This window comes from Cebus imitator, unplaced genomic scaffold, assembly GCF_001604975.1.
Source record: "Cebus imitator isolate Cc_AM_T3 unplaced genomic scaffold, Cebus_imitator-1.0 Scaffold355, whole genome shotgun sequence".
NCBI classification, from domain to species: domain Eukaryota; kingdom Metazoa; phylum Chordata; class Mammalia; order Primates; family Cebidae; genus Cebus; species Cebus imitator.
Window position 1 is genome coordinate 312902 of NW_016107670.1, and position 15987 is coordinate 328888.

At 38.3% G+C, this 15987-nt stretch overlaps 1 protein-coding gene across 2 annotated transcripts in view; it reads right to left on the minus strand.

Annotated features, from left to right (window-relative positions):
• Nucleotides 1-15987, minus strand: part of CEMIP2 (cell migration inducing hyaluronidase 2) — an 80806-nt gene that overhangs the window by 21869 nt on the left and 42950 nt on the right. For both annotated transcript variants that reach the window (XM_017506377.2, XM_017506378.2), the window contains exons 12-17: nt 15638-15726; nt 11205-11336; nt 9783-9818; nt 8137-8292; nt 5416-5593; nt 2609-2824 (exon numbers count right to left, since the gene is read on the minus strand). In XM_017506377.2, the coding sequence (XP_017361866.1) occupies nt 2609-2824; nt 5416-5593; nt 8137-8292; nt 9783-9818; nt 11205-11336; nt 15638-15726 (807 nt within the window). The remainder of the gene's footprint in view (nt 1-2608; nt 2825-5415; nt 5594-8136; nt 8293-9782; nt 9819-11204; nt 11337-15637; nt 15727-15987) is intronic.

Sequence of the window (15987 nt, forward strand, 5' to 3'; positions counted from 1 at the left end):
AGCACATATGCCACTAAAAAGTATTTACAAATAGTTAAATCATGATCATTCTATCTCGAGATCCAATTGCTACCATTTTGTGCCTACAATTGCATACTACATCGTTTCTAAGTGACAACAAATGGCTGCAGATCTGGGCTTCTGGCCCAAATTCCACAATCTCAGGAGTAAATTTCTGGCTCATGGTCCTACCATCCCCATTCCCCCCTGAGAAGTGTTAGACGACTTCTTCATCTACAAATAAAAACAGAATTACTACTCTGATTTGTAACATAGATCAGGTTAATATTCTGAAATACACTTGATATTCAAAGGATTAAATGCTTTATTGAGTGAATGTTGAACAAATGAAAAATATGTCACACTGATAGTAGAAATGGTAATTTACAAAACAGCTACCAAAGCCACGTATTTTATAGATACATTTATGATCACTTAAAAAATATAAAGTTTTCATCCGAGTCATGGCACCAAAAATATATATAAAGTTTTCATTAGTGTGTACGTGCTACTTTAAGACAGACAGACAGATGTATGCACACATGCATGAATACTCATGGCTGCCAAGAACTTTAGCCAAAACTGTAGCTACAAAAAGACTAAAAGCTTTTTATTTTTTATTTTTGTTTTAATTCTAGAACTTCTACAGTTCCTAGGTATTGATGGGTAAACTTAATTTGGGGAAGGCAATTCTGATTCAGAATAAGATAAATGGAAAAAATAAATCACATTTTAAACCATGTTCCTTTCTTCGTTATTCTACTGTAGTTAATTCCCCATCCTTTCTAGGACTTAGGCAAGTATTACCTTAAAAAAAATTTTTTTTAATTTTTGCTCATGGGAATGAGAAATCCCATAGCCACAAAGAAGCTAATACGCCCACTAAAATAAACCAGAAACTCAAGCCCTTTGTTTTGTCTAGAGATAAGGATCCAAACTTTTTTTAAGTTTTAAAATTTTAAAATCACTTTCTTTAATTGTCATAATTCAAAGTCAGAAGAGCAATGAAGAATTCTGATCCAAGAAGCTCCGACTATTGAAAGCTCAGGTGGTAGAAACTACATGAAATTCAGGGGGCTCAGAGAAGTGGCAAGTGAGAGCCCACAAACACACCTTTGACCGGCAAAGTGAGCAGAGCTCAGGAGAAGGGAAATAGCACAGCACTGATCCTCCCCAGGAAGAGCCCATGTTACAAAAAGAACATCTAGCAGCAAATCAATGAAAGGGGCTTCTTTCCTGCCTTTAGGGCTATCAGAGCCCAATTCTAGGTGGAAAATCCCTTGCTCTTCCTCTAATTCTTGTCTCCATGTTCTGATCATCTATTTCCTTTATGCCTTTATCTCCTCTGAGAGTCCATTATTAAATCCTACCATTTAATTGCCTAAAGCATGGAGCAGAGGGCGGGGGTGGGATCTGCTACCTTCAAAATCCTGGGCAACTGGTACCTCCAATTCTGCAATCTCTCCCATCACCAAAATTTCACTATTAAAACCGCCTTTGCAACTTACAGCTCTTCTCCTTAAGTAATACTAAGAGCAGGAGGCACCGAACTATGAGCCAGGCCATATGCTGAATGCTTTGCATATATGCATGCACTCTATCTTCACAATAGCCTCATATGAGAGTAATTACTATTATCCCCATTGTGCACAGAGTAGTTAATTCACTTGTCTAATACATACTTCAGAAGATAACAAAGCCACAATTCAAACCCAAGCAGTCTTGCTCCGGAGTCTGTGCTCTTAACCATATATAGTACCTTGCAAATTAGTTCATCCTCTTATACTAGGCATCAAGTTAATATACATTAATGCTTAATGTCTTCAAAGAGGTGTTTCTCCATCTATATCATCTTCTTCATATTTTCATAGACAAGTTTATCGTAATATAATTAGAAAATTTTCCTTGGATTCCTTTCTTGTCCACTCACCCCTAATCTCCACTCTGTCCCCGGAACATCTCACTTTTCATGTGACCTATTGACATCTTGTCTTAAAAGTCAGATTCTTTAATTAAGTAGAGATTAATAACCCCCAAAGCAAAGGATAAAAATCCCTCTTAGAGGGCACAGCTGTAGTATGGCAAGAAAACCTAAGAGTCAAGAAACATAGGTTATTGCCCCAAGTACGTTCTAAACATATTTAACCAAGGGTAAATCAGCTCTCCTTTCTGGGGCTCACTTTTCCACTTCTTGAACAATTCTGGAGTTGGGGAGTTTTAGGAAAAATTCCAGGTGTCCATGACTCCTAATGAATCAAAAGAAAGAAAGGAAAGAAGGGAAGAGGGAGAGGAGGGGAGGGCAGGGAGGGGACAAAGGGGGAGAGGAGGGAGGGGAGGGGAGGGAAGAGAAGGAGGAGGAAAGAGGGAAAGGAGGGGAAACGGGAAAGGGAAGGGAAAAGGGAAAGGGAAGGGAAGGCGGAGGGAAGGGAAACGGGGAGGGAAGGGGAAGGGGAAGAAGAAGAGGAAGGAACTGGAAAGGGAAGGGAAGGGGAAAGAACTATACTTTGGAAAATGTCAATCACACTGAAAAGCTGAAGAGTACTTCTCACAGAAACAGTGCTGGCAGGAGCTGGTAGGAACTTGGGCATTATACATTTGCTAAGCCTACCTGGGCATAGGTCCCGTTACAGATCACTGCATTCCACTTAGTAACATTTACACAGCTTGGATGGCGGATCAGGTAGTTGTCCATTCTTCCCACATAAGCGTCCTTGTAGCCTGTCACAGAGCCATCAATGTCGTGGAATATGGAGTTCTTATCACCATCCAGCTCACAATCTTCAAACCAGGGGCCAGGCTTTCCAAAAAAGACATTCAGAGAGACCTGACCACAGTGAAAAAGAAGGACATCACAAAGTGAGGGCTCCTGCCATCTCCCCAGCAATGACTCAACTGCAGGTCCATTGTGATTGCTTTAAGGTTAGAGCATTTCTGTCACTGCTATGAGCAGTTAGAGTTCATAGTTGTCAGCTACGGCACTCAAGTCAACCTGAGTTTTGTACTCAATTAACGACATGCTGGGTTTTGGGGGAATTTCCCAAAACCTTATGGTGTTTAGTGGGCAAATGTTATACTTCATCTTTATTGTATTCTTCTTTTCCGCACTTAAAAACTATTACCTCTTCTCCAGACAAAGCTCATTTGTGGTGAGAGAAACCAGAAGAGTTGTGGGAAGGGGGACTGTTCAGTCACATACATTTGTCAAAAATTATAAACTGTACATGTAAGATCTGTGCATTTCCCTATGTGTAAATTATACCTCAAAGAAATAAAAATCTTTGACAAGTTATCTTCAGAGCTAGTGAATGAGTTTATCTCCAAACGCTTTAGTTACTGGTTCATATGACTCCCCCCACCAAAAAAATAAACAGGTAAGTACATGTCAAAACAGAAACACAATTTAAGTGTTGGCTTAGCATAGCTGAGTTACTGATAAACACTAGAATCTGCTAAAAAGCCTATATTACTTTACTATCTCACTCTTCAATACAGATCAAACTCAGCTCAATAGTTTTCACACCCAGTGGAGTTTATTTAAAGTCTTTATCAAACACATAATGCACAGCTGCAAAATGGGCTGCAGGTGATACATTTTACAGTCTTTAGCTGCTTCTTATTAGCAGTAAATTATTTGATACTAACACTGTTCAACACAGATACATCTCTTAAATGCTTTTGTGCACTTTTTTCCCTGGGGTGTTTTTAAATCAACAGAACATCTAAGTGATAAGCAACTGAATGGAAAACTGTCATGTCTGGGACAAGTGGCTGCAAGTTCTTGGTTCCACACTTTTTCTCTGTTCTCAGGTTGTTAAATCTGAGAAAAAGTTTACAGCACATTTTCCACACTTTTAAGAAAAGCAAAATTTGCAGATTGCTCCCTTCATAAGCTTTAGAGCATCCCCTACCATAGAAAGCTCCAGACTGGATGAACTGATGGACTTAGAATGGATTGTCTTATGCTGTAATAACTTTAAGACAACAAATGCAGTATCTAACAAACTGCTTTCAGTATGCCTATGCCAGTGATCACTAAACTTGATACACGGAGAACTACGGGGAGGTCCACGTGGGCAGTAAGGAAACAATAAGTCTCCATAGTGGACAGGTGATCCAAGACTCACCCTGCTGATTTATGTGGGCGCCATCTACCAGCCTACTCCTGCCCCTCTCCTGGAGTCATATGGCCTAAAAAAGAATCAGCCAACCAAGCTGACACTCCAATTTGTACCTGTGCCTCTGATCCATGCGTGAGCTATCGTAGAAACCAGACACAGACTTTGGTAAACCTATCAAGCTCTATTTTAAATTGGGTAACTATAAAGTTTGTGGATGGATGTGAAGGAGACAGTGATGACTTATTTCCAGGTGTGACTCCCGGTGGGAACAGGGAGCTGGATGTCCTGAGACTCATCTGTGTTGTGCCATTGCCATCATGGAACTGGCAAGATGAAGAAAGCCTGGGGGCATGGAATCAGATCGTCCTATGTGTTATGGGTACAGGTGATACTGGTGAAATTACCAAAAAAATGATTCCTGTGGGCTACTGTACTGTAAATGGTAATTTTTACAGTCTATCTGCAATCTTCATAAAAACCTTCTAATAGTTTATATCAGAAATAACCTAATTTCAGCCAGGTGCAGTGCTCACACCTATATTCTCAACACTTTGGGAGGCCATGGTTAAGATCATTTGAGGCCAGGAGTTAAAGACCAGCCCAGGCTAATGAGGCTTTTCCTCTATTAAAAAAAAAAAAAAAATTAAGTAGCCAGATGTGATGGCATATGCTTATAGACCCAGCTACTTAGGGAGCTGAGATGGGAGAATGGCTTGAGCCCAGGAGGTTGAGGCTGCAATGAACCGTGATTGCAACACTGTTCACATCACTGCACTGCAGCCTGGGTGACAGAGCAAGACCCTGCCTCAAAGGAAAGAAAAAAAACAACAAAAAAAGAAATAATCCAATTTGTATCATACTGCCACAATATTCCTCTTTATTCCCAACCTCTTATCCTCTAGTCCCCCAGAAGAACAGCCCTCAGACAAGTAAAATAGCAGGAAGGACCCAAATCTTAGTGGAAATGGGCTACCCAACCAGTGTATTTCACTGAATTTCCATAATTGCATGTCCTCCTGTTGCTATGAAACTCTACAACCCCGTATCATCACTTGAAGGCATATTCCCTATCAAGGTATGACTTGAATGTCAAAAATACCCCAAGTCACACAGGACTTCTGTCCTCACCTTGAACTCAATGGGAGAGAGTGCATGGAATCAGGAGCTGCCTGTGTGTGTGTTTCTCCTCCCACTCATACAGACTCAGGGCAGATCCTTTGCGTTTTTGTCTTTGGGAATGTGCTATCCCTCCCTCTCTCACCACAGTCACTGCATAGGAACTACAGAACATGCTTACGTGCGGACCAAACTTCACGAGGGAGATGTTGTTCCTGGGGGTTATCTGCCAGGAATTCTTCATGAGGAAGCCAATTGCACTGCTGTACCTATCTGGAGTTGGCACATAGTTTTTGAAAGTGCTCCTGGTTAGATGAATGGGCCCATCATAAATCTGAAAGCCTCTAATTGGGAATGTCCTGTGGAAATACAAGATTTTGTTTAATGCATATGGGCTGTCCCCTTAGCAGCACATCACTTACTGGTTTTATGAATACTGCTAAAGATCCTGTATGCACTAGGACACAGTGGGAACCAAGACAAGATCCCTGATTGAATGAAACATACACTGTAGTGGGAAAGACAAACAGAAAAACAAAGGATCATTTCAGAAAATAAGTGCTGTAGAGACAATAAGACACAACATTATAATAGATTGCGTGGGGAGAAAGATGCTATTTTAGAGAATGAAGAGGTTACTTTGTCTTCCTTGAATCAGCCCTGTTAAGATCTTTTATTTGGAACCTCATGTACTTCTGTCTTTGTTCCCAAATTTCTGGCCATGAAAACAAAAGACATGACTGTGCTTAGGCAGAGAACTGCCTCTCAAGACACTAAATGATAGTACAAAGGTGAAATGATACACTTAAAAGTGTGAAAGCATGAGCCCTCAAGGCTTACCATGTCAATAGTGTTAACTAGACTAATAATTTTGTTTTATTCATTTTCCCCCTTTCTGTTCAAACACAAACTCCTTAGCCTACTAATCATAAATCAATAACCATAATTAATGTGTTGAACTGGTAATATTCTGAATTCCTTAAGTTCCTCTCCTATTACTTCATTAATTACATAGCAGAGGATCTCTATAGCAACTAATTATTCTACAACTAGGCAGTGTTGTAGCATATAGCAAAAGCATATATGCTAGGAAGGAAACCAAATAGTCTGGTTAAAAATCTACACATCATTTCTAGGCATACATCTCGACATGTTTCTCTCCTGTAGAAAACGTTGTGATATATTTTGGCTCTGTGTCCTCACCCAAACTCACCCTTGTAGCTCCCATAATTCACACGTGTTTTGGGAGAGACCGCTTTTCTCATGATAGTGAATGGGTCTCACGAGATCTGATGGTTTTAAAAACGGGAGTTTTAAAACAAGCACAAGCTTATTCTTTTTGCCTGCTGCCATCCATGTAAGATGTGACTTGCTCTCGTTGCCTTCTGCCATGACTGTGAGGCCTCCCCAGCCATGTGGAACTGTTAGTCCAATAAACCTCTTTCTTTTGTAAATTGCCTGGTCTCAGGTATGTCTTTATCAGCAGTGTGAAAATGGACTAATACAGGTTGTAAAGATATAGTAAGATTAAAGCTGGCTCCATTAATAAATGAGAAATTTTAGTTTTGGAAAATCTTCCTTACCAAAGCAGCAAAAAGCATTTTGAAATAAAACTGGAGGTCAATATCAAATACAGAGTGGAACTGATTTGGCCCCACCGTCACACTGCAGTCCACGTGCCAACCAACGCAGCTTTTTTTTTTTTTTTTTTTTTCAATCTACACATTAGGAGAAACAGCAAGAGCCTAATTGTGAAGAGAACAGCACTGAAGACAACCTAACTGGGTTTGAATCCCGCCTCTTCCACCTTTAGTAAGATACTCATTTGCAAAACAGGATGTTGGCAGTACCTATCGCATTGAGCTTGGTGAGGATTAAGTAAATATATTTACAACAGGGCCTGACATATCATAAGCATTTAATACATGTTAGCTATTTAAAAAATCCATGAAGTTCTTTTCCCAGTGGCTTCTGTGGACTAACAGGAGTTCCACACAGAGCGTAGCACATAGCAGTGCTCAGTATTCCATAATGACGAGCACAAACGGTGAGAGGCCAAGCGTAGGTAAACTCATTCCAGAAAACAGTACAGCTCTTTCTCGAGGCCTCGGCTCTGCACCACCACTCCCCAAAGCTAGCAGTCTGTCTTCTGCCTTGTTCTTGCCCAATATCCAGAGAGAGCATTCCTCGAGGGGAGTTGATTCTTGAAGAATTATGACATGGGCTCAGATGTAAGGCCTAACAACACTGTTTAATATTTTTCTGCCTGATTTTCTCACAAGTAAAATGAGAAGCCCAAACAGTGCCTCAGAACTGATATGAATTAGTAGTTTCCTTAAAGCTCTGAAGAAGTGCTAAGTACAGTTTTAATGACTCTGTGACTATGATGACAGAACACGTGCCAAGAGCCTACCCTGCTCCCTTCAACATCTAAACCACCGTTAATTACACAGCCGTGGTTGGGTTTTGAGCTAACTTTGGCATCAATCAACTCTCATTTCCTAGGTAATTTCCTTTTTCCAGTAGCTAATTCTGAAAACCAACAACACACATTGAGGAAAACCTGACCCAATGTCATAGTTTAGGGTTTGGCAACTTTCTATGGCTCAAGACGGAAGAAAAAAAGTTTATATAAGGTCTTATATAAGGAATGAGAAACAAGACAGGTTTCTTTGTTATAAAACTGATAATTAAATCTATGAAATGTTTAATAACTAATGCTCTAAAATTTCAGGATGATAATATACATAATAATCAAATAGTAGTAGTAGGAAAAATAATAAAATAGGAAAAGAGTCATAGTAGGAACCAATCCATCCAGGATTATTACAGAAACTTTCCTGAGGGTTAGGTTTTCCTTTATTGCTTAAATTTAACACTCTACAACTAAAGCAATGCTTACCTGTTCCTGGGTAATGTCCGAGGCTTCTGGTCTATTCCTCCAGTGCCTACATACTTGTTCTGACCACCGTGAAAGCCATAATTTCTGCTCTCCCCAACAAAGAGAGATTCAGATACCTCTTGGCTGGAACCTTCATCACTTGGGAAGCTTCCATCACTATTAAAATGAGAACAATCAGTAGCTACACTTCTGTAGGAAATTTAAATTTATGCCCAAATGTAGGCATGCTATAACTAAAAGGCTAAAAGTTTTAAAAGAAGTCAATAGCTTTTTCTAATACATATTTACAAATCTTCAGAAACTTTTTTTTTTTTTTTGAGACAGGGCCTTGCTCTGTCACCCAGGCTGGAGTACAATAACAAGAATATGGCTCACTGCTGCCTTGACCTGCTGTGCTCAAACAATCCTCCCGCGTCAGCCTTCCAAGTAGGTGAGACCACAAATGTACACCACCATGCCCAGCTAATTTTTAAAAATTTTTGTAGAGATGGGGGTCTTACAATGTGGTCCATGCTGAACTCTTGGCCTCAAGTGATCCTCCTGCCTTAGCCTCCCAAAATGCTGGGATTATAGGCATGAGCCATCACACCCAGGCTTGAAATTGCTTTTAAATTATAAAAATACTTATACCTAATTCTAATTATATATATATATCCCCCTCTTAAAATATATATTTTTTATATGTGTAATATATATATATATGTTTTTAAGAGACAGGGTCTTAAAAATTATATATTTTAAGAGAATATGCATATATATATGTGTATATATATATGCACACACATATATATATATGTAATTCTGTCACCCAGGCTGGAGCACAGCAACCCTGAATTCTTGTGCTCACAGAATACTCCCACCTCAGCTTCCAGAGTAGCTAAGATTACAGGCATGCCACCACACCTGGTTAAGGTTAATTTTTAAATTTTTTTTGTAGAGATAGGGTCTTGCTATGTTGCGCAGAGTGGTCTCAAACTCCTGGCTTCAAGTGATCCTCCTGCCTTGGCCTCCCAAACTGCTTACAGGTATGAGCCAGCACACTCAGTCTTCATATGAATTAATACATGATTTGCAAATTATATATAAACAAATGAAATTTAATTCAGCAGCAATGACTGATTGCTCTAGTCTAAAGCAACAACATTGCAAATGAGAACAAACTTGCCCCGAATATAAGAATTAAATGACGAGCATGTTTAACATGACAACTAGAATGATTATTATCTGAAGAAAAATACATGTAGAACAAAAAGTTTACTTCTTAAAGACTGCTGCTAAATTTAGAGCAGCTTCTAAGAAAGAAAATATTAGTTTTTTAAATGTTCTCTCTACTTTTACTTCCTTCTTTTTTTCTCTACTTTTTGAGAACTTTAGTCAAATCAAAAGTATTTTCTTCTAAGCAAAAATTATCCTTCTGTGAAATTCCAGCTGTATTAACCTAGTACTTTAGCATGAATTCAATTAATCAAGAAAAAAAAAAAAATGTATTTTTGGCCCCCTAGTGGTATCAGGAAGAGGGTGCTAATTTTTTTTTAATGTTAACAAATGATAAAACATTCCTGTGTATGATCAGGAAAAAATAAATTAGGGTTATTTAACTTAAATCTTTAAAATAATCAAGTAAGTATTTTTAAGCATTTACAAACCTGGCAAAGGTCAGTCCTATTCCATTATCTGCAAATCTGTAAAAGAAAAGAGAATGAAGAATATTTTAATTCACCATAATATGTAAAAAGAGGTAATTCTCTCAATATTTAATTATCATGAAATCCAGGAGGTCCCAATATTTACTCTATACACGACCATACAAAAAACTGATTTCACAATAACTAGGAGCACAGCATCTGTAGCAAGGGCACCTGACTCAAATCCTGGCTTTGCGAATTATTAGCTATGTGACTTTGGGCAAGCTACTTAACCTCTCTCAATTTTCCCATCTATAAGTTGAAATGAAAATATAACCTTCCTCACAGGATTCTTGAGAGTATTAAACATTCTAGTGTTGGCGGAGTGTGATGGCTCATACCTGTAATCCTAACACTTTTGGAGGCTGAGGCAGGAGAGTCGCTTGAGCCCAGGAAGTCAAGACCAGCCTGGGCAACATAGGGACACCCTGTGTCCACAAAAAATTTAAAAGTTAGCATTATGGCACACGCCTGTGGTCCAAGCTACTTGGGAGGCTGAGGTGGGAGGACTGCTTGAGCCCAGAAAGTTGAGGCTACAGTAAGCTGTGATTACACCACTGCACTCTAGCCTGGGTAACAGAGCAAGACCCTGGCTCAAAAAATAATAAGTTCTCTTGTTTCAAACAGTGCCTGGCAAACAGTAAGCAGTGTATCAAATTATTAGCCGTAATTATTATTCTTATAACTACGTTTTAAAAACAATTAGGCTGTGGTATATGATGTTCAAGCCATTTCTACAGATTTAACACAATATCAGTTTTTTCGATGAAAGAAGTCAGAAATGACGTGAAATGTCAAGAAGCTAATTTCAGTGCCAGAAACACACACACACACACACACACATTTTTCTAGACTGCTGAACATTAACTCTTAGCTCAACATACATGAGACCACTCCTAAAATTATACAAATGGGAAAAAAAGTGAGAAATTTACTGCCTCAAGTCATGTTAAGACATAAGTCAACAGACTTACTGAGGTGGAATTATAAAACTTTTACTTTGAATGGCAATAGAAAACCATAGAAAATAAGGAGTTTCCAAGAGGAAGGGAAAAGATCCAGGTAGCTTCAAAATCTTTATTTAGCTCTCTGACATAGACCATGCTTGTTACATAAAGTTAAATTCCCAGTTTCTGTTCAATTTCATCAAAAGCTCTCATGCCACTGGACAAGTTCTGTTCCAACAAAAGCACCAGAATGAGACGATTTCAAACATGTGCAGCCTTTCAACTCTAGCATACTTCCTCACAGAGCTTGTCCTGTCTTTAATAATAGCATGATTCCAATAATCATCACTGTGCTTTCATGCTACTGGCTTTTAAAAAAAGCTGAAAAATAATAACATCAGGGTCATCAGATAATAACTTTGTAGAGAATACCCACGCTGAATTTTGAACGATAATATCTCCTCCTCTGACCCAAGCTCCATTATCATTATTTTTAAAAGCAATAAGCCTGTCAATTAGAGCAGCAACACGTGGTTTTTCAGGGTCTGCATCCTGATGAGGTCGAAATCTAGGGGTTAAAAAAAGGATTTTTAAAAATGTAATATAAAAGCCGTAGGAATTAGCTAGTTGTAAGTGTCAAAAAGCAGAATTTAAAATTTGACCAAAACAAATGAAAACTTCTTAAGATACAACTTACTTACATTTTAAAGATTCAAAGGAGAAATTACATTTTTTTACACACAAGTTTCCAGAGAACCAACTGCATTTATGTTTTCTTAGTTCTTTTTTGAAAAATCAATTAAAGTGAACACTGCAGAATATTATTGCATAAAAATCATTTCCAAAGAAACCCCAGAGCACAAAGTCTGGCATGTCTTTACAAATGCTTAAAGTACATGTTACTAATATAAACTTAATAAAATAATAATATATTTCAACATACATATATGTGAACGAGAGTATAATTTGAGTTGTATGCTGGTTACATGTTTAGATATAGAAAAAACTGGGTTCAATGTCATTAAAATGCCTAAATTTAAAATAGACTTTATGTTTTTTTGTTTTGTTTTGTTTTGTTTTTTGAGACCGAGTCTTGGTCTGTCGCCCAGGCTGGAGTGCAGTGGTGGAATCTGGGCTCACCGCAACCTTCACTTCCCGGGCTCAAGCATGTCTCCAGCCTCAGCCTCCTGAGTAGCTGGAACTACAGGCACATGACACCACGCCCAGCTGATTGTTGCATTTTTAGTAGAGATGGCGTTTCCCCATGTTGGGCAGGCTGGTCTTGAACTCCTGACCTCAGGTGATCTACCCGCCTCAGCCTCCCAAAGTCCTGGGATTACAGGTGTGAGCCACCACACCTGGCCAGACTATATTTCATTAACACATTTATTATAAAGACTGAACTCCAACCTTTTCTTTTTCTTCTCTCTAAAACAGTTACAAAGACCTTAGTGAAAAGGTCAAAAAATTTGATGTCAAAAACCATCTACTGTAACAACTCAAATACTCAAACGGCCTCATAATGCTCAAATACTCAAATACATGATACTCAAATACTAAAATGGCCCCATAAGACCACCTACTTTTTACAAAAATCATTTCTATCTTACAAAGCTAACTGAAGAAAAAAAATCACAGCTTTTCAAAACCCAATTCAGCAGGGAGAGACTTCAACCAGTGAGGAATATCATTTGCCTAATGCTAATAGCACAGCTGTTGGCACATAATAGGTGCTCACTAAATGTATATGATGGCAGAAGCAGCTATGGAGAGAATAGCAAGGGCTAACATCCTTAGGCATGACTGAACTTAGCATGTGCAGGAACAACAAGGAAGTTTGCTGGAGAGAAAGAAGCAAGGGAGACAGAATAGGGAGGTGGGCAAGGGCTAGGTAAAATATGGGTCTCCATTGGAAATGCAAAGGAAAGTCAATGGGAGCATGGAATCAAGGAAGCAATGTGAACAAATTTCTTTTTTGTTCTTTTCTTGAGACGGAGTCTTGCTCTGTCACCAGGGTGGAGTGCAGTGGCTTGATCTCGGCTCACTGCAACCTCTGACTCCCTGGTTCAAGCGATTCTCCTCCCTCAGCCTCCTGCATAGCTGGGAACGCAGGAACATGCCACCACCCCCAGTTAACTTTTGTATTTTTAGTAGACACAGGGTTTCACCATGTTGGCCAGGATGGTCTCAATCTCCCGACCTCGTGATCCACCAGCCTCAGCCTCCCAAAGTGCTGGGATTACAGGCGTGAGCCACCGAGTGCAGTCTCTTTTTGGATCTTTTAACAGATCAGTGACTGCTATTTAGAGAAGGGATTATAGAGAATGGACTCTAAGGAGACTAGTCAGAATGCTCTTTATGTGCTTCAGACAGATGCATGTGTTGTGTAAACTGGGGCAGTAGCAGCGAAGGCAAAGAGTGTCATATCCATCTTTAGATTACATGACCCAAGCCCCCTTACCCTAACTAGCTCTGACTTAAGAGGTAAACAGTCTGACTGTAAGCCAACATCTACTCTCTGGCATTGCAGTTTCTGCCAAACAGCTTTGCAGTCATTACATAATACTAAGCAGATGGAAGAGTTCTGGAAAGAAGACACATTGTTCTAAAAGAAAAAAAAAAAAAAAAAAAAAAAAAAAGGTACTATAAAGCAGCATCTGATTCTCTGCTGTAACCATCTCAACTTTTCTGAACTTCCTATCAATATAAATCAATCACAACACCCCCACAGCACCTAGACATGTACAAGAAGAAAAAAATAATCAGTAACTGCTTGCTTTGATATCCTTTATTTTCTCCTTCCTTCCTACTTGGTATATAGAAAATAGTTAATTTTCCCAATTGTCTTGTTATCATCAATGAGTTTTCAACACACTTCTCAACCCTCTCTTAATTGTCCTCTGTTTTAAATGTACTAGTTGGTTTTAATGCCCTTTCACTTTTTAGATGAATTTCCTAATTTCAAACCAAGAGCTTTCTTGAGTTACAATTTTCCATCTTGGCATTCCAGAATTTTCATGTCTTGAAGACACAGGGAAAGGCTTATCTGATTAACTGCTGACTCAACTTCCTCTTTGATGAACAGACTAAATATCTTTTGGATTCTCTAAGCCTGGTGTTTAATAGATGAGCTGGTTTATTACTCATTTATGCTAGTTTTATCATCTTTGCCATGTCTAAATTGCATGACTATATATGAGCATATTCTAACATTACTTCAGTATATGCACAAGGTCTTGTTACTGTTCTGTTCTAATTAATTCTTTTCAATAACAACTTCCAAATGGAGTCCAATTCCTTGTCAATATGTATTTATAAGCTAGTAAGAGAAATAAATAATGGAGTGAAGAAAGATTACCATTTTCATAATGTCACATACATACACCTCATAAGGAACTACTTAAGCCACTATGAGTAAATTATTTTATTGTAAAGTCTAATTAAAACATCAATGAACTCAAATATATTTATTCCTCTATACAAATATACATACACACATACATATATACACATACACATTATTATATTTATACATAAATATATATACATAGATAAATAATTTTTTAAGGCCAGGAAGAGAACCTATTGTGTTTATGGATTTTTCTGGCAATGCTAAGCAAAAAACACACACTTTCTACCAATTATAATAAATTATATTAGTTCTGCCCATTATAATAAACTCTTTAAAACTAAAAAAGCAGGAATAACCTTCCAGATAGAATTATTTGCCCGCTAATATTCTCTTCTTAGTTCATAATTTGTTGTCATCTATATACTTTTTTTCTTCTTAAGTTTATGTCCTCTATTTTTTCTCTTCATTTGTTGATCAGCTTTTAGGTATCCAGTACTTTATTTTTTAAAACACCCACGGTTTCTGGGTTTCACAAAGCTATCTGATTACTGCATCACAATATTTCAGGTTCAACTTGATGTTTGAGGAATCCAGATGAGTAGAGCAACTAGACTTTCCCCAGTTTTCTTCTGATCTCATGTCTTATTAAAGCATCGCAAGAATCTGCCTCACCCTGAAGTCAGCTCACCAAACCTATGGTGTGCTTCCTACTTTATTCTCTGAAGAACAATCAGGCTTGGTATTCCTTTCCTAAGTGTCTATCAACAAAGTCTATTAAGTCTAACACCCTATCAACTCCATAAACTGGTCAATCAACTTGAAGTATGGAAAATAATAATATGTACACAGTTTCTACTGAATATGACTTTAAGTTGCCATCTTTTCCAGAAAATTTTATTTTCATCTGAGACATTTTGTTTATTTTAGTTCACATGTAGCATGTAAGAGAACTCTGCTGAAATGTTGATCCATATCTAATGCATTTTGTGATTACAAAAGAAAGTAACCTAGAGCCTGGCTACGACGTAAATCTGAGGCTACAAAGGACTGAACCGGAACCAACTAGCTCATCAAATTTGGGATCTTTCCTTTTGAAATATTAAATGCAGTGTTCATTTTGACCACGAAGAATATATTCTATGTGGTTTGGTTTTTCAAAGATTAGACTAAACATCCTAGTTTAACTTATTTTTCAATGAATCATACTCCACACCAAATTTGGAAACTTTCTCAACACACCTCCCCTTTTTCTCTCTCTTTCTATAACTCTCTCTAGCATCTATTTATAGCAATGAAAAAGGAGAAAAACATCAACCTCCTTGGTGTTTCTATAAGATAAAATCCCAGTCACGGGACCTGGAACAACAGAATAAATGCTTTTCAAAAAATCCTTTTATGAACTTTTAAAACTTCATTTTAAATGTATTACCAGAGAAAGAGCACAAATGAGCTCCAGTTGGAAAGTTTTGCTTTGGCAAGGTACAGCTTAAGTGTGATTTAAAAAGAGCCAGCTTTACCTTGCACTATTGTCCAAACAGAGGTATTCTCTTGGGTCAGCAGCACTAGAGTTGGTTGTTTTGACACCCTTGTCAATAAATAAGCCAGCCTGAAAAATATAAATAATTGACTGGAATGAATATGAATCCCAAATTACAACAACATATACAATGACTCATGAAAACAGATTTAGCTTATCACTTCTACCAAAAAAAGTGGGGCAGGGTATAAATAGCAAAGGTACTATATTAACGGCCAGGCATGGTGGCTCATGTCTGTAATCCTAGCACTTTGGAAGGCCGAGGTGGGTGGATCACCTGAGGTCAGGAGTTCAAGACCAGCCTGGCCATCATGGTGAAACCCCATCTTT